The 20,297-nt window shown below is 41.9% G+C and overlaps 1 protein-coding gene across 6 annotated transcripts in view; it reads left to right on the forward strand.

The window, feature by feature from the left end:
* Positions 1-5,041, forward strand: part of ATP8A1 (ATPase phospholipid transporting 8A1) — a 214,507-nt gene extending 209,466 nt beyond the window's left edge. For all 6 annotated transcript variants that reach the window (XM_074348531.1, XM_074348524.1, XM_074348539.1 and 3 more), the window contains 2 exons: positions 3,093-3,184; positions 4,367-5,041. In XM_074348531.1, coding sequence (XP_074204632.1) covers positions 3,093-3,184; positions 4,367-4,464 — 190 coding nt within the window. In that variant the 3' untranslated portion in view covers positions 4,465-5,041. The remainder of the gene's footprint in view (positions 1-3,092; positions 3,185-4,366) is intronic.
* Positions 5,042-20,297: the final 15,256 nt, after the last annotated feature.

A 20,297-nucleotide genomic window follows, 5' to 3' on the forward strand; every position in this document is an offset into this window, starting at 1 on the left:
ACAGGGACAGCTGTCATATGCTGTCACTAAAACATTCCGTGAATGAATGGTTGTACTTTCTGGAGATCCATTTTAATGAGTCAGCCAAAATAGCTTGGCAACCCAATACAGAAACAAATACAAGTTTACCACTCTTCAAAGATAACTGAAAAATACCTTCAAATAACGTGTTCCAGGATAGTAAGTGGGTTTTTACCTATACTTTTTTTAGTGTTTCTAAATGAACTGTTCTTTTAAAACATGGTATATTTCCACCTCACCTCCACCAGATACTAACGTTGCAAGCGTTTAGTGGGCTTGGAAATGACCTAACAATACTTAAGTGGTAGTTGGGTGATTGCACTAAATAAATCCAAAATTTGCAGAGGTTTGTATGTAAATGAAAGACCCTACAAATTGAGTCAAACTACTGACCAAGAGTTGTGAATAAGATGTGGTTTTAGTTAGAAGGGATCCTGGAGTCTTTTTTTTTTTTTCTTCTTCTCACACTGTGTTAAGCTGTTCAACAAAAACTGCACTTTTAACATATCCATTAATGTTAACATGTTACCAGTATATTTTATAATGTGACTTGACAGTAATATCAGTACCCATAAACCTTGATAGCAGAGAACATTTTGAAATGATGATTTGTTCCCTAAAGGCAGGATAAGACTAGAGAAATACGGATCATCAACACGTAGGATTTATTAAGCACCCTCCTGTGAACAGCATCCGTGTTATGTAGGAGGGATTCTCTGCTCGTAAGAGGGTCGATATAGCTAAGACAAAAAACAGAACAAAAACCCAGTAGTTTTCCTACTAAGGAAGTGGAGTTGGGGGCATTATAAATTAAAACTCATGTTCAGCCATAGACATGTCTCGTCAAGATAATGCTGAATATAAACCAAGACATCAGAAATGATTCTCACAAATTATCTTTAGTGCCGACCTCTGTTGTAGCTGATTTTTTAATCATAAATTCCTTGGGATCTGGGGGCTGGGAAAGGTGGGAAGAACTAGCACTTGTTCAGTGCTTCCGAAGTGCCAGGAACTGTGCTGGAAGTGGTACACCTCCCGGACTCCTCAGTCAGCCAGAGGGGTGGGAATGGTCCTCCTGGTCTACGTGAGGTGTCCGAGAAAGGTTGCCGGAGGTGGCGGACTCAGAGTCCAGGCTCCTTCTGCAGTGGTGTGCTTCCTTCCCAAGAAAGACACTTTCTTTTTCTTTTCTTTTTTCCAAACACTAGACATTAATTGGATGTAATAGCTGAGTGAAAGTACAGCCTTATATGAACCATTACAAAACAGAACTCCATTATCTTATATATTTAAGTAGCCATGATGTGAAAGACGGAGTTCTCACATCTGCCTTCCTAACACATCCGTGTTATAACATTAAAGGATCACGCATCTAGGAGGGCCTGCCTGAAACCTGGAAAACGTATTTTGGGAAAAAGAAGTTCCATAATGATACACTGTCGTCCTGCAGTCTTCTGTAGTCATTTCCACTTCGAACACCAGAGACTCCCCAGCACCCCATCCACAGCGCTCTGCTAACAAAATCAGACCACCTGCTGCTAAAGCTGCTGACTCACTCAAAGCAGCTACATATTTTAGTGTCCCTCAGAGTCCCGTGGTCGGTCATGTTAGATCATTTTAAGAGTAGAGTAAGAAAAGTGACTATAAAAATGGCCCTCTCTCAGTCCCCCATCTGCTTATTTCACTGGCAAAAACCAGTTTTACAAATATTTGCAAATACAGTTTTACAAATATTTGCAAAACCACTGGAGTTTTAGATTAATTAGCTTTCTTGCCTTAATTCCCAATGACAATTAAGTATGTCTAAGAAGTACCAGTTAACACCCCTGGACTTTTAAAAGTATGTGTGGAAGATTACTACCAATGTCAACATTTCTAAATATTTCACTTCAACAAAAGCCTAAATGTGTAATTGCAGTGGGTTCATTTTGCAGATGATCCTTTTTTTTTTTTCTTGCATATGATAAATATTATTCCATTGCAGGGTCTAAAAATATCTGGCACAGTACAGAGCTAACATAACTTACAGCGGTTTAACTAAAGCTTTTACAGTGGGGAAACTAAAAGATGGAAATTTGTCCACAGAGTCATTTCCAGTGGTTAAAACAAAATTGCATAAGCATTTGCTGCTACACATGTGGATTACTAATTAGTGCTTCGTGCTTGCATGGGCTTTGATATCAAAGCGAAGTTTCATAAATCAACCAATGGAGAAATGGCGTGTTTGGGAGGATTGATGATGTTTAAAAGTGCGTTTCAGAATTATTACTCAAATTCATTTATTCGACAAATATTTGACTTCCTACTGTGTGAGACACTGTTCTGTGTGCCATGGAGAAAAATAGAGGCGTTATTTCTTGCAGTCTGCTTTTAGAAGGGATACAATTACATGGATTTGTTTCTTCTGTTGCTAGAAGATTATTCTAAATGTTTATTGAAAAATAAATGTTTTTTCTTGTCACTTGACCTAGTAAATTATTTTCTGAAAATAGTTATTTTTTTTATTTTGAAATTAAGGAACACATTTCATACCATATTAGAGTGGCAATGGAATTTTTCTGATTAAAAATTCTGTGAAATTTCCTCTTTGCATGTCTTTTGGGATTTCTCTGTATAACTGAGAAAATTATTTTACACCAGAATATGTGCAAAGCAGGAAAAAGTTATAGTAATTGCTAATTTTTTAATTCTTAAATGCCATGCTTACTATATGCGGTAAGTCAGCCAATATTTTAGAAGCTAACACTACTAATAGATTTTGTGTTTTTTATTAATTGTTAATTAATTGCAAGTTCTGTGTCTCCATTTGTCTTAAATATAACTGAGGGGTGTGGGGAAATCTTTTGGCTGGACTACTTGGGACAAAACTCTTCTTAGCTGTGGAGGAAACGGCCTCAAAAGTATCTCAGTTCTTGAAGTCTCACCTCCTCTCTGAGAAAATGGGGTAAAAGGACTAGACTACAGATGTCTCAAGCAATCTTTTGTTTAAGTCAAACTCTCCGGTGGTCCTGTGGGCACTCTTGGGTCTCCGCCGAGTTGATAATTCATTTCACACATTTGCACCTGCTCTACAGCCTCACCGAGAGGGCGCAACTGCTCAAGAACGTCTTTAAGAAGAACCATGTGAACTTGTACCCGTCGGAATCATTGCAGCAAAACCTGCTCCGTGAGTATTTGAGTTCTGGTTTTTAAACACATTTTCTGCCATTCCCTCATAACATTTATGAGAGCAGTATTTTGACTTTAGGGATATTTCTTTAAAATTAACACCTAAAACAGGTTTTGCACAATTCCAAGATATTGTGTAAGTAACAAATGTGTAGAGAATCCTTTGACCACAACCGAATCTTGCTTTCAGCAGAAGAGACAAAGCATTTGGAAATCTTGCTGCTTTCACTTAAAGAAAAATATTTCCGCCTGCCCCTTGCTTCTGTAAATCTTAAAAAGAACCAGTAAAATAAATCTTAACTCTTAAAAGCTTGTATTGTTATCTTTTCTACTTGAATAACTTTGCAAGAGCCTTTTCAGCTTTCATACACAATGAAATGTGTATGAAACATTGCACAATGAAACATATATTTTCCCCTTCAAAAATATTTATGAATATTTAGAGCTGTAAGAAATTATTAGATATCACGCCCTCTTAACATTTCAAGGATCTAAAAAAGAATATAATATATAAAGCCCTGTAGTAAATGTATTTGTGTTAGTAATATATCTTTTGTTTCATGTTGCTTCCACATATAATTTATTTTCATTTACATATACTCATGTTTAATGCTTTTGCTTCTTTATACTTCAAGAGGCCTTTTCTAAAGATGTGATCCGCTGGAGGGTCGTTTCTTATCCCCAAGGCCCCTCGGACCAGGCTGGGGCATGAGTTTGTACTGAGAGCCAAGAAGAATGTTGTCTAAGAGGAGACCACTTTTCCACTGTTCAGGGCCGTGGGTGTTTACCTCCTTGTCTTCCTCGTTTTTATTCTTTCTTCCTTCTCATCTGCCTGATCTGTTCGGAACACATGTGCCCACTTGACAGGAATCTCACCCCTCTGATAGTTGGGAAGCAAAAATTAGATGGGTTGGACTCGAGATGCTGAAGGGAGAAGGGGTGAGAGCGTCTATTCATCTACAGAGCAGAACTCATAGCTCATCTACACCACCGACATCTTACTCTTCCTTTTCCAGTTGAGTCTGTACCTTTTCCGGACCCTAAAAATTCACGCCTTCATGCTTTTAAAGATGGGAGGGATGCATTAGTTCCCTCGTTAGAAAATGAGCACTCAAAACCCAGAATAACTGATTTCCAGCGACTTTGTGATGATCATTTCTATTTTATCTTTAACTTCCAGACGGGTATGCTTTCTCTCAAGATGAAAATGGAATCGTCTCCCAGTCTGAAGTGATTAGAGCGTATGACACCACAAAGCAGAGACCCGATGAATGGTGACGGGGAGGGGCTGCGAGGCCAGCTCTGCTGTGTCTCTAAGGAGTGCTCCCAGGTCTTCAGTGGAATCTGCTGACCCATTCCAGTCTGGCCCCAGGAGGGGAAATGGATCTGAGCGCATCTCACTGATTGACATTCAGATTCATGTATATTATAGACATAAGCACTGTGCAACTATACTGTAACACCATCTCTTTCAGATTTTCTAAAGTATTTGCTAAGTCTTTGTAAACAGAAATGGAAAATGACCTTGTATCTTGCCAGAGTGTTTCCTTAAACTGAGAACAGGTCAGTATTCTTATGCTGTTGCTCTGGGGCTGTAACTGTCAGTGTACTGGATATGCTACAAGGTGACCAGCCATTCGAAGTCTCTAAAATGGTAGTAAGTTAAAGGGACTCTTGAAACCCAGTTTTAGATTTCAGAATATGCTGAAGAAAAAAAAAAAAAACCAGCATTCTTAAGGAACTGACTCGCTGAGCAAAATTTCTAAACAAGACATTAATAATAAGTGTTTGTGTCAAAAATTGTCTTGATAAATGTTTGCCAAAGAAGTTCAATAAATGTATTTCTCATTCAGTAGTCATTTGCCCAGAAATTTAAGAGAAGGTTTACCTCCAGTTCTGCTGTAAGATCTGCATGCTTGACTTCTCAAATCTAAGAGTGATTTGCAAAAACAAGTATTTCAAGGCATTTGCTACTAAAATCTGTGATGTTGCACCTTCGGCCTTACAAATGCTTCTTTCTTGTTTGTCTTGTTTATTTGTTAAAGTCGAAGTGCACTCATGGTAAGTGACTCTGTCGTTACGGTACTGATTTTTTAAAGCTGTGTTTATGTCTCAGTCCTTTCTGATGAGGTTTCATCATCATTTAGATTTTTCTAACAGTCTGGCTTCTGCTGTAGATTGAGCAATGTCATTTTGTCTTCAAGTTTTCTCTTTTAAGAAAAATATGCTCACACATGTATGTGAGATTTCCCGTGCTTCTGTCAAGACGTTTGGAATACCCCGCGGGATACATGCATGGGCTTTTGTAATGTCGGAGGCTCAGCTTTTGCCCTGTGCTTTGGTTTCTCTGTTAGTTCTCACTTGAGATGCCTGCTGTCCTCGGTAGCACACCCCGTGTTTCGGCGACTGCCCCTCCTGCACTTAGGACTGAGAGTGACTTCACTTTTCACGTGTCAGGCAGCTCCCAGAATTAGTCACACGCTGCTAATTGGGACAAAGAAGTAGTACATGTTCCCCATTTTAAAAACACCTATTTTACTCAAGCCTGTAACTTTATAAAGAACCCTATTCATCTTGAGTAGATTCTGTTAATATGCTTTTAAATGTCTATTCTGTTTAATTATTTTCAGCATTTTCAAGACATCTCCTGAAAATACTTACTTTGCTACCAACTATAGATGGTGAGGGGAGGGGCTGTTTAAAAACCACAACCTATTTTCTACACTATTTTTTAAATAAAGCTTTCATGTAGAAATAAATAAAAAGGAATTCTAGCTTTCAGATACACTTCAGAGATTGAAGCAAACTTTCTGCCTTGTATTCAAAAGCCTGTTTGCCTTTAAGTGGACTTAACCAGCAAAATAGGTAGAACTTCCTCTTTTGAAAAAGTCAACTAGGATTGAGAAGAGAGGTGATTTTCAAATCACTCCTTGAGTTGAATCATTTACATCCTTTTCACCCTTTTTCTCAATCCAGACTTAAAATTAGGTTATTGCTTATTTCCTTACCTGTATTCTTAACTATTTAGTCACATGTATGCCTCCCACATTTTCTGCAAATAAGGGAATTTATAACACATACATAATTCTAACCTAAAGGAGGGCAAGGAGTGAACATAAATACTCCCTAGACCCTTCCCATCTGGGGCTCAGATTAAGAGAATCATGAACCCAAACGTCTAGCAAGACCACAAGTATGAGAGTCTAAGGTCATCTTCAAAATTCAGATGTCACACTCTTTGTCTACTGAACGGATATTCAGAGTGGCTTGTCTGGGCCTCCGCGGGGAGAGTTGAGGTCAAACCACAAAAAACGAAAAACGAGAATGAAGTACATCCCTCTGGAGGAACAGTTTACAGCTGTGACAGAGAAGGGCTGCCTCCGATTCCCCTCACCTCATAGGTGACATCCTTCTCCAGAAGGTTAATATTAAAATGGGATGAGCATAAGAGCACTGAATTTTCTGACTTAAGAAAACTAAGCGTTTTATTTCTATCTTGAAACACGGCTTGTTTCTGTGAAGCTCTTCAACGTGGGTAGAAGACTCATGGTTAATATTATAATGTTGTTGATCATGATCTGAAATATGACTAATTTGTGCTTTTTTGTCCCAAGGACCTATTTTGGAATTATCAACATTAAGTCAATCTCTTAGCTTCTTGGGTGGGAGTTGGGGGTGGGCAGAGAGGGAGTGACCTCCATGATAAAATTTAAAATATAAGATTGCAACTGCAGCAACCTTATAGTGGTAATGAGAGAAAACCCTCTGATTTTTTTTAACCTTCCAAAGGCTGGGAGCGGGGAAGTAACAGTTTTACCAAGATTAAACTAAACAGTTGAAGTGTATTTTCTGAAATAAGGGACACTCCAATTAAAACGTCCCTTGTAGGGACTGGCAAATGCTAACACCGTTGCTTTACAATGTTTACAGTTCAGAAAATACTACTTTCAGCAGAAAATCATCATTCATCTCGCATTGAAAAGCTGGAAGTTGCTTCTTTAATGTTGACTAGTACACAGTGATATTGAGCATGGACTTTCTAAACATTTTATACATCATATAAAAATATATTGGTGTCTCACACCCAGAAAGATGCTATATGGTAGAAATTATTAGCAGGAAAATAGTGTTTCTCAGGAATGTAGTAAATTGTAAGTGAAATATATGCTGCCCACCCCCCGCCCCCACCCTACTCTGTCTCATGTGAGCCTGCTTCAGCCATGCAGCAAAGTTAATGGGAAACTTTTTCTAATCAAGTCAGGTGAACCTGTATTCTATTCAATAATGTCAGCCATTTACATGAACTGTATGGTCATTGAATGGAATCCTCTTAATTAAGTGATTCCTCTTAATTTCCAAGGAAAAAGAAATGAATTCAAGAAATCAACATTTATTCTGGTCGTTATATTTTAATTTTGCAGTTTCGCATTCTCAATAACCAGTGTGAAAGTCACACGATTTGTTCTGCATTGTGTGCACTGTACGTCACTTAGAATCTGTCATTTAAGATGTTCTTTCAGGAAATGAATGCTAATCAGGAAGTACTTGATTGCATATTCACAATGTTTTCTTTATAACCATGTCATCCTTATTACAAAGCTAAATGATTCTTAGTGTTTATTTTAGTGCAGTTTGCCCTTGGATAGTTCCTGGTTCTAAAACTTGCATCATCAATTAAATCTATAATCATCCACAAAATTTATTGAGAAAATTCCCACTCTATTCACATCACATGGGCCAGGCCTATAGAACTCTTTTCATAAATTACTTGATGTAACACCATGCAGCTCGGTGCCTAATAAATGCTTTTTAATGATGAACATTTCTATAATGCCTCTTAAAGAGACCATAGTTTGATTTTTCTCACATTGAAATAACTGAAAGTCACTTGTGAAGCTCTTATTTTTTGCTGTATTTTAATTAACCTTCAACAGCTATTCAAATGGAATGTAAGTTAAATTTTGAAGGAAAGGAAATAAATGTTTTCCATTTTTCGTCCTGATTTATTTTCTGTATGAGAGCAGCTGTGTTTTTGATAGGTTTATGGTTTGCATGAATTAATATTTAAAGTGGCCTAGGCCAATGCATGGCTCTTGCTGTAAATCTTGATGTTTATTTCTGCCTTATAAAATTCTTTCGTGGCCTACCTGAAATTTAATATTCAGTGGGCAAATTAATTGGTCCTCTGCACTTTTTTTTAATAAGTAAATTATTTTACAAATTTGAACTAATTTAATTGAAACTTTTGTTTAGCTTGCCTCTAAGAACTTTCCTTAATAAAGCTCACAAAACTTCTCAGCAAATAAATCTCCCTTAAGTAGGAAAAAAGCTAGATTTCATACTAGCTTACTTTGAATTAACAGCAACTTTCCATAGGTAAATCTGCTCTTGCAAAGATGTGAGCAGAATATTTAAAAATATATATTTTTATGTTTCCTGGTTCTAGACTAGCAGCCATAAATGCAGTAAATACTGTTTGTTTGTTTAACTACTTCAAGCTTCATTTTTCACATTTTCAAGTTTCTTAGGTTAAAAAAAAGGCAGCCTTGGAAGGCAGCTACTATGGAAAATTGCAGTTTGCATTAAAGATAAAATCGTATATTTTCAGCTCCATGAAAAACCATTCCTGCTGAAACTGCTGTAGAGATTGTGAAGCTGCATGAGTGGAGAGTGTTGACTCTGTGATTATAGTAGTTTCCTCAGGTTTGCTTATCTCGATGTTCAAAGCACTGTGTTTTATAAATAGTTATTAAAAGTTGAGTAATGTTCAATTCTACGCAGTGTTACGTGTCATTGGCCTTTTGTGGATGTGCATGTTTTAAACTGCAAATTTTAAACATTTTGTCCTGATTGTTATTAAAAATGAAATAAACCTTTCCATTCCATAAAGAAAAGTGTTCAAGTTTTAATTGCTAGTTTTAGAAACTAGATTGCTTTATAAAACCTTCAAATCTGGCCTAACTGTAGTCTGAGAAGGTGTATCCATTTAAGAGCAATATTAACATTTTGTTTACAACCCCAGTGATATACGAAATATCCCTGCATTTTAATCCCATTAAACACAACATAAAATGGAGGATATTAACTCTAGTTTTGCAAGAGCTGGTAGTTTTGATAATTAAGTACCAAAAAAACAATTTTAAAATAAAACGACTGTTTTGATTCTTCAGTCAGAAAAGCCTCCCAGGATGGTCCTCATTACAGATTTAAATCAGCCTGCAAGTCAACAGCTAATTCATGGCCCCTTCCTTTCGCATAGGGTGAATTTCTTAAGGTTTTTCTAAACCCACTGAATTTTTTTAAGTTCAGGAGAAAGTGGCCATACTTAGCCAATAAAATTGGAAGGAAGTAACCAGAAAATATTAAAAGTGCCACGTGAGACAAAAATACAAGAAACACTGAAAACTGAGGACAAGAGCTTAATCAAAAATAAGAATCCCTCGGTAAAAGAAACAACTGAAGCTGCAGTTTGGAAACCTGCTAGGGCAGGATTAGTTCACAAAGAAGCACTGGGGGAGCAATCTGAGGAGCCTCTAGGCTTGTGAGAGTGAAACAGCTTGTTCTTCGCTGTCAGGGGCCCGGCATCCTTTCCCACAGTCTAGCCGGGGGCAAGGACTGTGTGGGTGCCCCCGGCAAAACCACAGAAAAACAATGTACAGAAAAGCTACCTGTGAATTCCCCCAAATACTTTTCACATTCAACTCCATCCCCCTTAAAATAAGCACTGTGTTTTCCCTGACCCTGCCAGTTAAGATGCCGTCTAATACAGCCAGAAGAAAACTGCAAACTTGAAAGACATTCCCATAAATTCAATACGTCATCCGTCAAAATGTTTACACGTCAAACATTTAAAGTTTGGTTTTGGATGCTTATGGCTTCTAAAGCTTCCATTTCAGTAATACAGAGCTGCTCATTTCAATGAAGAAAGCTCTTCTTAACCTGGATTGTTTCACTAGCAGGCTAATAAAAATTATTGGAAAATGTATTTTTTTTTAATCATTCTGCCTTTATTCCAAGTACAATCTATGTAACAAGCAATTCAAATAAGAATTTTCTGTCAGAATAATTTCATTAATAGTTAATGTTTAATTGCAATTTTTAAATACTCTTGTACATACAAAAATACTTGTTTGCTCCCTTTATAGTTCAATGTGTCCGTAAATCCTTATTTTTCCCGAACATGTACTAAATAAGCTTTTTCAGTTATGCCAAGTTAAACTGATCCAGACCCAAAAAAATGTATCAAATTCCTAATTGTGATTGTATATATTTTCAGGAACCTTTCTGGTTATCTCATTTTAGAGAGAAAATTTCCTATAGACTTTAAGTCAGTCTGACAAATTCTCCACCATGAGGAACAGCTAAGAATAACATCAGTGAGAATAAACAGTTCAGAAGATACGAGGGAACTATCTATCCACTCGGACAATTAAAAATACAATCTGTTGGCTTTGGAGTGAATAATCATTTTAAAGCAAATTTATCCAATACCTCTTTCTAAAGCAAATGGTAAAATAAATCCACAGGCCACGAGCAGTGGGTGGGAGAGGGCTCTGTCACAGGCAGTAAGAAGTTGGCCTCTCTATCCAAGGAGGCCATAGAGTGACTGTCAAACTGTTACCGGGAAAAGGAAAATAAGAATTACCTCAGTTCTTAGTCACCCAAAAAAGAAGAATTTTTGATGAGAGACAGAAAGCATGATATAAGCAAGATTTGTATTAGTGAAGTAAAAAATAGCAAAAGACAGTACACTCCCGAGAACTGGGGACACGCCACCCAAGAGAGGAAAAATGGCGCCGCTCCTTTGTTTTTCCTGTTTTTATTTCCTGGTTTCGTGATTGATTGGTGGATTGATTGACAACTCAGGTTCCCTGCGCTCCGGCTCGCCCACCCCCTTTTGAGCAGGTTCACTGGGTCAGGTTATACCAGGCGCCCCACCCATGCGCAGCGGCAGCGCTTTGACTTTAACTGGCCCTCACTTAGAGAAAGTAAAAATTTCTGGCGTCCCTTTTCCTGAATGCAGACACACTGCCATATTCTGGGTTGTTCCTCTCCCCTTCCTCTCCCCCTGCCCAGTGCTCATCACTATCTAAACTACCTAACATTCCCCCCTCTAGTCATAGGACCCCCAAATCTTTGGGACGTAGAGGGTGATGACCGCTCTAGCTACTTCCTGCTGATCTGGGTGATGATGGAGCTTGTTGAGGTCCCAGACTAGCTGGCTGTCACTGGGCAGGTGGTGAGTGAAGGGTCGGTATCCATCGAGTGGCTTGTATAAAAGCTGTCTTGGCTGATTGGTTGATTACCTTGTTATATAGCCATTTAAAGTTTGACTCTAGACAAGAAGAAACACATTTTATAAGAAGATTAAAAAGACAGAAATCAAATATATAGAGCTAACCCTAGCCAGGGGATGAAAGGGGCAAACAAGGGTCATACCTACTTAATCGGAAAAAACTGCCTTAAAAATAACTGATTTCTGTGCTTTCTGTTGGTTTGGTTTTAGAAGGCAGACGTTGGAGTGTTAGTCCAGTGAACTAAAGGAGGAGTCAACGAGGGACCCTAATGTCAGAGACATTTTAGATTAGTATTAAAACAGTTTGGTGGGGGCCCCAGAGGAGAAAAGATGAGAGCCAGGAGACATTTAAGAAAGAGGTTTATCTAACAGGGATCTGTAGTCCCCTAGGGTGATGGGACAGTCTCACCGGAGAGTCACTTGAAAAGCAGTCGCAGATCATTAAGAGGTTCAAAGAATATGTGGCTCCCATCAGTGAACCAGATCTCATCAGGGTTTTCCAGGCCTTGGTCGGTGAGATCTGTTCTAGCTCCTAGAGAAATGGACAGGGTCTCACGACATAGGTGAAAGGGAAGAGACTCGTCTGGTGATGGTAACAGTGTAGCAGGATTGAGTGTCCCACAAACGGAGACAGTGACATCTGCATTTTCCAATAATAATGCCTGATATTTAAGAAGCCGAGTGTCTGAGAGCCAGAAATGTCCCTTGCCTTTAAAAAGATCAGAAACTTGGTGGTTAACGTATGCTTGTATAGGGGACCCCAGAGTTAGCTTAAAAGCTTCCTCCAGGAGAGAAGACAGGGCTCCCAACACTCTTAGGCAGGAAGGCCAGCCTCGAGCAGTGGGATCTAGCCCCTTGGAGCAGTATCCCATGGGCTGTTGGGTAGGACCCAGCCATGGGGTGAGGACCCCCAAGGCTCTTCCTCCTCTCTCATGAACATACAACTGGAAGGGTCTTGTGGGATCTGGAAGCCCCAAGGCCAGGGATCTTACTAGGAGGTTTTTTAATTCTTCCATTGCTTCTTGTTGGGAAAGACCCCACCAAGAGATACTGAGTCATCTTTACCCTTTAAATTGTCACATAGTGGTTGGGCTATACACCCATAGTGAGGGATCTAAAGCCTACGGTAACCTGTTAGTCCGAGAAACGTCCTGAGCTATTTTCGAGTAGTGGGATTAGGGAGTTGTAAGGTTCCCTGAATTCATTCAGGGGAAAGGCTACAGGTTCCAGGAGTCAGAACAACTCCTAGATAAGTGACATCTTGTTTGACCATTTTGGCCTTGGACCTGGAAAGTGGATTGCGTGCTGGATGGCCTGTTCTCGAGTAAGGGGGCAGATAAGTAGGTCATCTGCATATTGGAGAATAGTCCCTTTTTCAAGCTGTAAGTCCTGTAAATCTGGGCCAAAGCTTGCCCAAAGAGGTGAGGACTGTCTCTAAACCCCTGTGGTAGTAGTGCTGTCCAGGCAGCTGGCGCTGGTACCCACTGGGTGAGTCCCACTGAAAGACAAATAAACACTGGGACTGGGGACTAAGGGGCATACAGAAGAAAGCCCCTTTAGGTCTAAGGTCGTGTACCCCTGGGCTCCTGGAGGGATGTTCCCCAGTAGCACACAGGGGTTCGGAGCCATTGGGTGAAGAGGTACTGCTGCCTCATTTATGGTTCGTAAATCCCGGACCAGCCTGTAGGTCCCATCTTTTTTAATGGCCAGAAGGATAGGTGTGTTGCAGGGGAAGTTAACAGGAATTAGGACTCCACACTGTAAGAACTTAGAAATTATTGGCTGAAGGCCCTTCCTTGCCTCAGGTTTTAAATGATACTGCTTTCGATTAGGGAGCCAGGTGGGATCTCTGTGGGAGATGACAACGGGAGCAGCCGTCTTTGTCGCCCTGCGACGCCTTGACCCCAGGCAGCAGGATCAGTTTTATTCTCCCAGGCCTCTGGGTGTGGAGGTCTTTCTCCTTCCCCAGAGAGCGAGGAGTTGTAAAGAGGTGAAAGTCTGGGGATTTTCTCCCAGGATAACTCAGGTTCCTAACTTGTAAAGAAGGTCTCGGCCTAAAAGGGGTCTAGGACATTCTGGCACGCATAAGAAAGAATGTGCAAACGAGCGTTCGTCCCATCAACAACAAAGGGGGGCAGTAAAGAATCTTGAGGTCAGTTTACCTGTGACTCCCATAACGGCACAGAAACTGGAGGAGACGGGTCCGGAGAAGGAAGTCAGGACAGAGTAGGTGGCCCCGGTATCCGTAAGAAAAGTTACTGTCCTATCGCCACATTTATGTGTACCCGCGGCTCCAGCCCAGTGATGGAGAGCTCTTGCGTTGGGTATGATAGAAGGGGCTTCCTCAGTCCTGGACGACCATCTGCAGGTCTTGGGCCGGTTTTCCCCTGTGAGCCACTTTGGCTCAAAGGACAGAGGGCCATCAATGACCCTGTTGGCTACACCGAGAGCAGGCAGATCTTGGAGGCTTGTCCCTGTAGGGACATTCTTTGACCCAGGGACCAGGTCGGTGGCAGATGCTGCACTTGTCATTGGACTTACTCAGGCCGCTGGGGGCCGGGGACGTTAGGATGGTGGCTGCCCTTGAGGGGCCGCAGTCATCTAGGTAGGCCTGGCCTCCTTCCTTCTTTCCTTCCCTAAGCCTTGGCCTCTTGCTTCTGCTCTCGATGATAAAAAAAAAACCGTGGCAGCAATGGTTAGCATTTCATCAAGAGTTACTCCAGGTTCCTGGATCAGCTTTTGGAGTTTTCGCCTAATATCAGGGGCAGATTGAGTGAGAAATTTATCCGTTAAGATGATTTATCCCTCATAAGAGCTGAGGTCTGAGTTAGTGTACTTAGTAAGTGCCTCCTGGAGCTGCTCTGAAAAAGCAGTGGAGTTTTCTCCAGGCTCCTGGCTAACAGCTAACACCTTAGAATAACTGTAATCTTCTTTCAGGCTGCCCAGAGTCCTGCCTTAACAGATTAAAAAGTGGTCTCTTTCCCACTTTTTGTTAAGGTCATTATAGTCCCATCCAGGGTCCCCTGGGGGAACAGCTGTTTCCCCTGTGCGGTACTTGTCGTTAGATAGATGTAGACTGTTTGCATATTTTCTGGCTTCTCTGAGAATCCTTTCCTGTGCTGTGTCAGATAGGGTTGGCCAAGGATAATATTAACATCTTTCCAGGTGAGATCGTATGCCAGAGTGAGGTGTTGAAATGCCTCTATGTATTTGTCTGGGTTATCTGAATAGCTTCCCAGATCAGTCTTAATTTGTCTCAGTTCTACAAGAGAAAATGGCTTATGTATGAATTGAGGACCAAATTCTCCACCTGTTTCTACCAGGGGGCGGGTCTTAGCTATCAAAGGTAATGGAGGCGACAGTGTATTTCCTGAGTATGAAGGAAATGACGGGTATATGGTAGGGAGAGTAGGGTAGGGTGTAGGTTTAGGAGAGTCCCCCTCCCTAGGGGGTGTCAGGGACAGTAGGTTATTAGGTGTAACCGTTGCCTGAGTGGTTAACTTACATCCTTCTAGGAGATCATTGCTGTCCCTCAGCAAGTAAAAGATATGAACATAGGGTATTCAGACCATTTGCCTTGTCTCTTGCAGAAGAGATCAAGCTGGAACAAGATGGCTGAGTTTATGCTCTGTTTATAGGCCATGCTTTCTCGCAGGGAAGTCGATATTGTGGCCAGGCAACATTACAAAGGAATATAAGTGTTTTTCTTTTGAGGGTTTGTAGATTAAAACGGTCCCAGTTGGCCAATATGCAGCCCAAAGAGTTCCAGCCGGGACAGACTCTTTGTTTCCCATCTGAAAAACAAGGGTGGGATACGGAGGGGTTATCAGAGCCTAGAGTCCTAAGGTGAAGAGCCCATGGACTAGGCTGAGTCTCAGCCTCTGTCCCCAGCCAAATGCACCCTAGAGGGTAGCCATGGATTAGCAATGCCTAGCGTCCTAGGGTCCTGATTCGGGGATGGAAGCTGATGTCTCAGCCTCCGCTCCAGAAAGGGGGAAATGGCCACAGTCTTACCGTGTGCTGGGTGTCCCCGCAGTCCAAGGTAATAGCCAGTTTTAACCCCGTGGGTGGTGGGTGACCCAGGAGCAGGAGAGCTGCTCACCTGGAATAGCCGGAGAAAGGGGGAGCAAACACAGAGGAGTGAGTCAGGGTTAGAGGGTCCAGATGGAAGCGCCTGCCCACAGCCGGCCCCAGGAGCTTGTGCTCCGCGGGCGTTGGGGAGGGAGAGGGCAATGAAGGGGGAAAGATTAAGTTTAAGCACGTGATCCGAGTCATGGGCACCAAAATTAGTGTTACCGGGAAAAGGAAAATAAGAATCACCTCGTTCTTAGTCAAGCAAAAAAAATTTTTTTGACAAGAGACAAAAAGCGTGATGTAAGCAAGATTTTTCTTAGTGAAGTAAAAAATAGTAAAACACAGTACACTCCCAAGAACTGGGGACACGCCAACCCAAGAGAGGAAAAATGGCGCTGCTCCTTTGTTTTTCCTGTTTTTATTTCCTGGTTTCGTGATTGATTGGTGGATTGATTGACAACTCAGGTTCCCTGCGCTCCGGCTCGCCCACCCCCTTTTGAGCAGGTTCACTGGGTCAGGTTATGCCAGGTGCCCCGCCCATGCGCAGCTGCAGCGCTTTGACTTTAACTGGCTTCTCTTACTGGCCCTCATTTAGAGAAAGTAAAAATTTCTGGAGTCCCTTTTCCGGAATGCAGGCACACTGCCTTTTTCTGGGTTGTTCCTCTCCCCTTCCTCTCCCCCTGCCCAGTGCTCATTGCTATCTAAACTGCCTAACAAAACCACGGGGCCATTTCCCCTGCTCCCTGCGCTGCAGTCAGCAGTTACATCTGCCCTTCCCGGGTCCGCAGCCACTCATCTTTATGCTAGGGCATTTCACCTGCTTTCTGTTATTTATCGTGGACCCACTATGCAGCTCCCTCCCAACTAGAACGTGGGTGATTTGAGACAGTGATTCTAAAGTGATTCCTCAGGACAACCCTCAGCAATAAGGTGCCATCAGACCCTCCATCTTACAAATGAGAAAACTGAGACATGGTGACGTAAAGTAAGTGGCCTGCAGTCACTCAACTTATGGGTAACAGAGCCAGAAAACTAACCCAGACACTGTGACTCCAAAATCCATCTCAGCCACCTTCTGGCCTCACAAGTTTCTCAGGTGTAAAGGAGGAGTGTTTGTCTGTTAGAGCTTCTCCCCGCACGGTGTTGCCCTGTGTCCTCTGAACACAGCATCGACTCTATTGATGGATCCCGTGCCCTCCATCTGTAGGGGATGTACAGTATCACACAGTCGATCACTTTGCCCCAAACAAACTTTTTGAAAAGTAGGTTGGATGTTTCTTCCTGAGAAAATTAGGCCTTCTGGATACATGTCGTAAAGAATGTAGAGTTTCAAAGCAGACCACCTGGGTTCAAATCCTGGCTCTGTTGTTGTAGGCCTTTAGCAAAATGTTCAACCTTTCTGCTTTGATTTCTTCATCTGCAAAACAGGCGTGGTAACAACCCCGACTTCAGGGCTGTGAAGATCAAATGGTACACCACAGAACACACAGCAGTGCTTCATAAATGTTGCCCACTACTTGCTTAACTACCTTTCAAAATATGGAATTTGTGTTCTCCAAAGTAGTCGTGGTTTTAGGGTGTTGGGACTTGGAATCTTTGTGGAAGTAATAATGCATTCGTCAGACAAGCCCCCCGGGTGTTTTGGTGCTGGCGCAGGTTGTGGTGAGTATCCCCTTGGAAATGTCAAGAGATTTGATTTGAGTCTTGCTGTCTCTTCTTTCTAAAATGAAGATTAGGTCACGATCCCTTATAAAATCCTTCATCCCCCTTGCATTTGGTGTTTGTGCAGCCACTGTGGTATTCCAGGTCTCTGCTCTGACCCTGCTTCTCTCTCCACTCTTTCCCTGAATTCTTTGTCTAGTTTCCGCAGTGTTCCTTGTTCTTTCACACTCATGGGGTTTCTCTGCATTTGTATGAATCCTTTGCCTAATCTGCTCTCCCCCTCATTTCCAGCACCCCTCTCTCCCTCCCCGCCCCTTCCCCTCTCAAGGCTCAGGTCCAATCTCCCCTGTGCCAGGATGAGTTAGGCGCCCTTTGTATGCACTGCCAGGGCCCTCTGCACCTCCTCATTCTTCCTGCAGCTCCCATCGTGAACTCTAAGTGTTGATGTGGGGCTTCACCTTCCCCTACGTGACTGTGAGCTCCTGGAAAGGAGAAAAGATAACAGGCTTCTTTATAAAGTACCTGGAGCATCTTATCAGAGGCGTTTGCTGTCATGCCCGAGCCCATGCAGACGTGGCTCCTTGAATCGGAACTACATCTTACTCATCTTGATACACCCAGCTGTCCATAGGTGGCGTCCAGCAAATGCTTGTCAGAGGGGATGATTACTGGAAATCTGCCACAGGATGGCCAACTTACCCTAGGATTGTAAGTAATCATAGTATTACCACCACAGATCCCAGAGAGAAGTTCAAAGATGAGTGCTGTATGTCAACAAGTATGTGGGCATATGATTCAATTCAGTGTCACTGGTTGCCATGGTACAATGAGGTGCACAATGTCTATTTAACTTGTTTCCTTAACTAGAAAACAGTTATACAAAATCGTACAATTTATAAAACCAGTTAACCTGATTGACTGGAGCATCCTGCTAAGAAAGGGAAGGTTGCAGATGTGAGGTTTCTGAATTCCTTAGTGTTATTCTGCCTAATGGATATAAACTATTCCCCAAAGGGTGGGAAGTAGAAGTAGAGTCACTTGAGAAACCTGACAAACTAGGTTTTCAGTGGGGACAGTTCTGCCCTCTAGTGGTCATTGTGGAATTGGTGGGGGCATCTGTGGCATCAGAATGTTTGGGAGTGGGGGCAGGTGTGCTATGGACCTTCTTTGGATGGGACTTGGTTACAACAGAGATCCTACAGTGCATGGGTCAGTCCACCCACCAAAGACCTGACGTCCATGGGCAGGACCTTGGAATGTCCTGCCATTTCTTTCTGTGGAGAAACCTAATCCCGAATTTACCAATAGAGCGTTTTCCACACTGCCTTAATATATGCTGAATTTTCCAGATATATAACTACTGTGCAAATCAAAAGAAGATCCAACTTTGCTTGGTTTGAAGAGAAATCACATAACAGCCGCTCTGGTGTGTGAGATGCCAGTCTAGCAAACATGCGTGGGCCTGGATTGGCAGCCATCACATCTTGGTGATTCTTGGGTCGTGAGGTTCTCATTTGCGTCCTGCCGAAGCTGTTACGTTGTGAAATAAATTCCTCTCCTTTTCTTTCTCCTTTCCATTTACCATTAGGATATTGTATTGAATATTTTTAATTATATGTGTAGTGAGTGATTTTATCCATGAATTTCATTTTAGGACAGTTAAAGGGATTGACAAAATCTTTGTTCTAGGGAGAGCTCACTGGGTCCAGTAGCGGTGACAATCACTGCCTTGGAGAAAGGGACAGTGCCTCTCGCCTTACTCTCCCGTGGATCTTGTGAACAGAGGCAACAAAACCTCAAAGCAGGTGTTCCCTTGCTGTTTGAATCTGGCTGTACATCCAGCTCCAGTATCGACTAGCTGTGGGACCTTGGGCAAGTTAACTTCATTCCACTATGCCTCGGTTTCCAAATTTATAAACAGGAATTATAACACCTCCCCGTGGCGGTTGTTTGCAGATGAAATGAGTTACTGCGTGTAAATATTTAGACTAGAGTTTGGGTAGTAAGAGCCCAGTAAAGATTAACTTTTAAAAGATCAAAGGAGGGGATGGTATAGCTCAGTGATGGAGTGCTGCCCTTAGTATTAGCATGCATAAGGTCCTGGGTTCAATCCCCAGTCCCTCTGTTGATAAAGAAATAAACAAACAAGCAAACCTAATTATCTCCCCCCCAAAATTTTTAAAAAACACACTTCAAAGGAGCAGTACATAACAAGCATGAATAAAGCCAGCCTAATGACATAGGAGTGAATTGCAGAGCTTCTCACAAGTGTTTATCCTTTTGTGTTCAGCCCTTCCTCCCTCCCTCTTTCCTTCCCTTCTCTTTCCCTCCTTCCCTCCCTCCCTTCCTTCATTTCTTAATTATTTGGCTAATTGGGGATACCTGGAAGTCAGGCCAATGTTAGTTACAAGAGAAAGCAGGAGACTCGAAGCCAGAGCTCCTCTGCCATCCGACTGGGCAAAAGCACAGTATCTCTGAACTCATTTCCTTAACTAGAAAACAGAGTCAAGGCCAAATGACTTCTCTGAGGTCAGAACTCCACCTCTGTGTACCTGTATTTGACACGAGTTACTGAGGACGACATAGGAGAGTATGAATTCATATAAATGCTCCTGGGTTTCCTGACAACACCCTCAGGGGCCAGGAGGTTAACAGAGCTGAGGAAGAGAAGCCAGGTTGACTGGGGGGGGGGGGGGGATGTTGAGAACCGGCAAACAAGTGTCCTGCCTGAAAAGGACTTCCTGCCCCCTGGCAGAACAGGACCCATGGTGCCACACCCTCCCAGTGGCAGGAGAAATCCGATTCTTAAGAGAAATGTCCCAAATTTAAATCTGTGCAAATAACACATCTGAGGGCTGCAGCCCACAGGCTGATAGCTCTATAAAAATTCACTTCCTCAGCTGATTTCATGAGCCCCAGTGTAGAAAATAACTTTTTAATGTGATTCAAAATCAGTGTGGGATCTTTTTTTTAATTTCAAAATATGAAATGTTAAGTAAAGACATTTCCTTTTACTGAGTAGCAAAGGGTATCATTAAGGAGATAAAATGAAGCACTTTGATCTAAAATTTCAAAGAGA

Source organism: Camelus bactrianus, chromosome 2 (assembly GCF_048773025.1).
Source record: "Camelus bactrianus isolate YW-2024 breed Bactrian camel chromosome 2, ASM4877302v1, whole genome shotgun sequence".
Taxonomy (NCBI): Eukaryota; Metazoa; Chordata; class Mammalia; order Artiodactyla; family Camelidae; genus Camelus; species Camelus bactrianus.